Source organism: Colias philodice, chromosome 9, assembly GCF_061535455.1.
Source record: "Colias philodice isolate Cphi_HAF_F1 chromosome 9, ilColPhil1 Martin Lab GWU primary, whole genome shotgun sequence".
Lineage (NCBI taxonomy): Eukaryota > Metazoa > Arthropoda > Insecta > Lepidoptera > Pieridae > Colias > Colias philodice.
In genome coordinates, this window is record NC_143094.1 from 7,264,914 (window position 1) to 7,271,710 (window position 6,797).

General features: G+C 30.5%; 2 protein-coding genes across 2 annotated transcripts in view; one reads left to right on the forward strand and one right to left on the reverse strand.

The window, feature by feature from the left end:
* The window catches only part of PIG-P (phosphatidylinositol glycan anchor biosynthesis class P), a 271,287-nt gene that overhangs the window by 14,235 nt on the left and 250,255 nt on the right, over positions 1-6,797 (forward strand). The gene's annotated exons all lie outside the window — the stretch shown is intronic.
* Positions 864-5,896, reverse strand: LOC149485922 (protein RER1). The gene is made up of 5 exons (XM_089698674.1): positions 5,645-5,896; positions 5,207-5,311; positions 4,636-4,732; positions 3,850-4,073; positions 864-1,049 (listed from the first exon to the last, which is right to left on the reverse strand). Exons 1-5 carry the CDS (start codon positions 5,717-5,719, stop codon positions 966-968), a joined length of 585 nt encoding a protein of 194 aa, XP_089554800.1. The 5' UTR covers positions 5,720-5,896; the 3' UTR covers positions 864-965.

Here is a 6,797-nt window from a genome sequence, read left to right on the forward strand (position 1 = left end):
GGCTGCCGAGTAGGTATACCTACTCGGCAGCCGCGATACACGCGACATGCTCTACGCAGACCAAAAAGTTTGAGACGATGTAATAAAAGTTTCACTTTAAAAATAGCACAAAATACGACATTAAAATTAGGAAACTCTTAAAATCGATCGATAACGAAAGCTTATATGTATTATTTTTATTTTTAACAGGCGATCATTCCTCCTTGTTTCGGTTTTACACATGAAAAAATCAGGAAAGATGTAGGTACAGGAAAGATATATAGGGCAGGGTGAGCATGTAAAGGTCAAACTGTTGCTCCGCATCTAATTTACGCATGATTTGAAACCCCGCCCATATATATTTTTATATTAAGTATGCTATTATAAAAAAATAATATCGTTTCTAATGTATCCAAACAAACTCTTATTTATTTAATAATAAATGATGATATTATTTCATCTATAATTTCCCGAAGTAATGATTCATTCGTGTCGTCGTTAGGCGTTTCGTGTCTAGATGACTTCGTTATTTTTTAATCTAATCATAATACTTCCATTTATTTTATAATAAGCAATAACAACATATTACGTACCTAGTTAATAAAATGCTATAATGAGTCAACATGAAATATTAAAAGTATGTGCAGATCTTTAAAAATAATACTCAATTTAATGGAATGCATATTTTCATTTCTTATTATTTTGCTAAAAATATTCTTCTTTCCATCGTAAAATTATAATAAAATATTACAGTAACATTGATTTACAAACACATAAGATAATCTTAGTTTAATATATTTATCTATATTAAGCTATGATATTCGACTTTTAAAATAAACCATAAATCACTGTATATAAAACTAATAATTAAATTAAAAATGAAAAACATTACAATATAAACTGTATTTCTATAAACATAAGTCGGTATACAACAGTTTCAAGTAACTCAACTCGCGGCACTGTGTGAGGAGTTCGGATTCACGTCGTCAGTTCACAGTCACTGTTGAATCTACCGTTTTGTATTTGGGTTTGCTGTGGGTGAATGGCAAGTAGCGGTACTTGATCATGTGCTGTAAAATAAAACACATTTACTTCTGCCTCTTTTGATAGCTTCAACCTGGATCTAATAAATTGATCATTTACAACCCCATTGAAATGATAAGTGATACAATTTAATAGATGAGGATTATATAAGATGTATTATTCATTAGATATGTTTTAATATGAATTTATTTATGTATGGGAGTCTGCACTGGATGAGAGTGCAACTCTATTAAAAATCGTTTGTAATTTGGAAGTTGATAATTGAAATAATTTTTTTAAATTAAACTAGCTTTCCACACGCGTAATCGCCCGCGTAGTCAAAGGAAAATTCGCATATTTCTCGTTCCCATGGGATTTTCAGGATAAAAATTATCCTATGTCCTTTCTCAGGTCACAAACTCAACTCAAATTCATAAAAAAAACGGTTCAGTGGTTAAGGCGTGAAGTAGAGACAGATAGACATACAGTTCCTTACGTTTTTATAATATTATTTATTATTGAATATTAATGGGGATAGTTATGTTGTTACCTATTTTCTCATTTTTATTTTTCTTGATATTGATAATAACTATACTATTAGATCAAGAGCCCACGACGGCCAGACATTCCTTTCTTTAATAAAGTTGAAAGTTTCTCTGTATATGTCTCCTATACAGATAAGAACGACTAGCGATTATCAAGTCTGGGTTGTGGTTACTTTGGCAGGAAACAGGTAGTAAGGGTGTATAAAATTGTACCTAACTTTCATTATAGTTTAAAAGCTAAATTTTATATATGTTATTTGGGGACCTATAAAAAGATGTTACCTTAAGAGCCAGACAGTTTTCATGGTTCTTACATCTAGCCAGACACATTTAAAAAATAACTAACATATCATCAAATTCACATAACTACCTAAAAGCGTAATAAATATGAAATAACCCACTAAAAACATTATTGTCGAGCCAATTTAATAGGCAACATTTGACGTCTATCAATTTTATCTTCGAAGAGAGGTAACCTGCTTAAAAACATCGATTAAAGTGAATTAATCGATACGGATTTGAAACATTTGTCAATCGAAGTTATTGATTTATGATAATTTTTATTCACAAGTAATCAATGCATTCGATTCTAGATGTCAGATTTCGATTTTTAGAGTAACGTCTCTGGTATTTAAAAAGAAAAAAGGTTTATTGACACAAAATTGTAGTGACGTCAGTTCTTCAATTCAGAAATTGTTTATTATGTTTAAAATGGTTTATCAGTAAAATGAAATCTTAAAATTACTTGTATCGGTCATTGTTATTATAAATATGTAGTCGTAATTGAAAAAAGTCAAGCAAATGTGCAGTTCTAACAAAACGAAATATCATGTTATTCTATGTCGTCGTTACTAGGTTACGTTCTTGAATTTTGTTGAACTGTCAAATGTTGCCTATTAAAATGGCTCTACTATAGTTAACTATAATTATTAAAAAAATAAAAGTATAATATATAAGTAATAAAGTTATTCCTTATCTTTTACGAGGACTTATGATGATGGAATTTCACGTATCCCGGTGACTTTTTTATTGTGTCATCGAGATACGTGAAATTCCATCACCATAAGTCCCCGTAAAAGATAAGTAATAACATTAGTGTATAATAGTAAGATAAGTAATAACATTAGTGTAATAATAAGTAATAGCTTAAGTGGGTTATTTCATATTTGTTACGCTTTTAGGTAGTTATGTGAATTTGATGATATGTTAGTTATTTTTTAAATGTGTCTGGCTAGATGTAAGAACCAGAGATGTAACGGAGCTTCGATTCCGGTTCCGTTAAGTCGGAACTTCCGATTATTATTACACTTTCGGTTCCGACTTCGGTTCCGATACTTTTGTATCGGATGTTAATCGGAGGTCGAACGAAACAAAGCGGGCGGCGCGCGACGGCCTGTGCCGAACAGGTTCATACATGTCGCGCGGGGAATCCCCCGACCCCCACTACGTGCACTCTATCATCAATTATTTTTTCACTTGTTAGTTGTTACAAAGCATCAAAGCTTTTGTTCATAAAGTACAATACATTACTTTTGGAGTCCATTTTGATTTAATTTGCTTTAGCTATTGTTCATTTATTGTAATGTCACCAAATGTAACACGCTACTTTGGGTTTTAATTTTAATTAAACTTAAAATTCATTAATTTTATCTTTTGTTCATTATGAATTATGCCAATTTTTTTTCACAGTTGTTTTTTATTTTATAATAAAAAATAAAAATGAAAAGAATTGACTATTAATCATGTTTTATTTGTCCTTAAACAAACTGACCCTGCCTCCGATTTCGATTCCGATTCCGATAAACCAAATTTGAAAACTCCGATTCCGATTTCGGTTCCGATAAAACTACCTCCGTTACATCCCTGGTAAGAACCATGAAAACTGTCTGGCTCTTAAGGTAACATCTTTTTATAGGTCCCCAAATAACATATATAAAATTTAGCTTTTAAACTATAATGAAAGTTAGGTACAATTTTATACACCCTTACTACCTGTTTCCTGCCAAAGTAACCACAACCCAGACTTGATAATCGCTAGTCGTTCTTATCTGTATCGGAGACATATACAGAGAAACTTTCAACTTTATTAAAGAAAGGAATGTCTGGCCGTCGTGGGCTCTTGATCTATATTATCTATCATACAAAATAATTAATGTATGTATCTCACTTTTTGTCATCGTCAATTTGGCACAAAGATAATAAGTTTATTGTAATTAAAAAAAACTGTTTTCATTAGGTTCATGCATAATTTGATAGAAAAAAATTGAATTATTATAATTTTATCAACAAAATTACAACTCACCTTGATTTGCCTCTTCATTGTAATACAAAATAGAGTTATGAAATACATTACTAAAATAGGCCAGAACACTGGTATATTAAAGGCATCAATGAATGTGCATCCAAAGGCAAATATGGTACTTTTGGTTACAGATAGCCAAAATTTAAACTCAGGCAATCTTCGGATAAATGGCCGAAACTCTTCTGTGGATCTTGTCGGGAGAGCTGGACCATTCTCATCATCTCCTGAAAAAAATAACATTAGACTGTAAACTTTGTTTAACACAATTTCTTTAAATATCTTCATTATCATTAAGCTATTTTAAATAGTTAATGTTCATTAGCGTTCTAAAACAGTGCAGCAGTATAGTACAATCATAACTATACATTATTATCTAAGCATAAAATAATTTTATTGATAAATCATGTATCAACTGCCATCCAAATATGTCTTGCAAGTGTGAATAATTTGAAAAAATTTAAATTTAAATTCAAAATTTTGTTTACAACTTTATTTTTACAGATATCTAAAATACTTCATAAAAAATCCACCAAACTTCAAATGAATTATAGATGAAACAGAGTTATACTCTAATAATGAGGGCTACTCACATACCTGCAGCAGGGACAATATTGCAATTACGGCCTTAATTGGCTCCTTAATTGTGATGTGTATAGGTAAGTAGGTGCAATTTGGAGAACAGCTGAAGTTATTTCTCCAACTGCCATACAACCAATATTGCCCCTGCGGCTGGTAGTTGAGAAGCCCGCTTAATTATGGGGTGCATTTAATAACACAATAACTTACCATCAAAATCCATGGCTGGATCAATCTTTGGTGTCAAAAATGCAATAAATAAATTTAAATGATAGATTCCTAGTGCATAGGTGACTATATACCATCCCTAAAAACAAAAAACATAATATAAACATCAAAGTTATGCAAGGTCCTTATGTGTTCAGTCTGTATACTGACCAGACTGTGTTAAGTATGTTTTGGTGGTTGGATTTAATTTAGGAATTTTTATTCATTGTATTGACTAATTCATTACATTACACATTGAGTAGTGTTATTATGTACATTTCATACATCAAATAACATAATTTATGAAACAAAAAAAAATACATTTCCTCTGTATATATTATATGAATTACTAACTTTCCGCCCAAGACCTCACCCACATAGTAAAAGAAGAACCCACACAGTTCAAGTTCCCGTGGGATTTCTGGAATAAAACCTATCCAATTTATTTTCTCAGGTCGAGCTATCTATATACCAAATTACATCCAAATAAGAGACAGACAGTTACAGACAATAGAATGTGTATAAAATTTTCCACACAAGTTGAATGTTAATGTAGAATTGCAACAATACTCACTTGTTTTAAGAATACTCTGAGAATGAATACTAATATAAGTAGAATAGCTGCTGCCCATCTACTTTTTGTATGAGGTGTCCATTTATCTAACAGCCCTTGATAAATCTGTAATATATAAATTAATTCGTTTTTTAATTAAAATTTTATTACATTTATGTTTGTGTCATGGGTATATAAAAATGTTCTCTTAGCTTAGTCTATGTCAAAGTATCTTTGAAGGTAATGATACGATTGCCTATTTACTCAACAACAATAAGCTATAATTTAAAAATTCTTAATGTCCCAAAACTTGAATAATTATAACTTACTGAAGTAAGTACAGCAAAGCATTTCTACTTGCTATTATGAATCTGTTTGTCACAGCTATTTCTTAATGAAATACCTATCATTTAAAGATATTATTGATTCTTCTTTAAATATGACTTAAATAGTAAAAACCTGTGAAATACGCGTCCATCCTTGCGATACAAAACCTCTTCTTGTATCAGACCCTAAATCATTTCCATCCATCATATTGAACTCTAACTTTTGAACCCTAGCACTGCATACAATCACATTAATTTAAAGGTTTTTTTCTGGAGGATAAGATTTCTATATAATTTCTGTAAAGACATACATTTATGTGCCAATTAATATCAAATTTATCGAGGACTCACGATTTGACAAAATACTACACATCACACTTTTGATATTGAATGACATTTGATGTTTTTAAATTTTATACATCGATGTAGATACAAGCAAATTGGTCTTATAGGTTTTAAAAATATTTTATTATTCTATAACATGAATGTTTATTAAATTCTAAAATATGTTTTGGATGAATTGGTATTGAAATAGGATAAGAAAAATGACATAGCGTAATTAGGGAAACCTCTCGCTCCAAAATATCCTTGTAGCACAATAGGCGTGATGTGGATCCTCATATTTTCACATAAGTAATAAAATCTTCTTTATGCCACGACGGCGATGCCCTTTTTTAATTTATATGCATTGGGTCTCATATTATAAAACAATTTCTATACTTATACGAGTCCTCGTAGCAGCTAAGGTACTATATTACTTGCTCTGTGATCTAAGGAAGAATATGTGCTACAAAGACATGATTCAAAGTATTTCCTGAGATTTAAACCAACGATAATAAAAGGAAATCTTGTTATTCCTATTAATATTTCTTTTTACGAAAGTATCTCTAGTCTAAAGTCTGTCTATCTCTTCAGTGAAAAAAGTTTCACTCCTATTCCTAATAAACTACTAATTAAACCCATTTTAAGAATGAAATTTGCACAAACACAGTTTGAGACCCGAGAAAGAATATAAGAGAAAATGATGTTTTCCATATACCTATCCATATAGATTTTTTTAATACAAGTGATATTTGACACGAAATTGATAAATAAGGTCATTGACCTCTTCTTTCTTAGCTAAATACTAAATAGCATTGTAGTTCAGACAACACATTTTCGGCTATTTACGTGAATTACATATTTCTAAACTACAATCACTTAGTAATATCATGGGTAATATATAGATTTCGATTTCATAAAAATATTATTACATTCCTTTTTTTCCCAAGTTATTTATAGTTCTC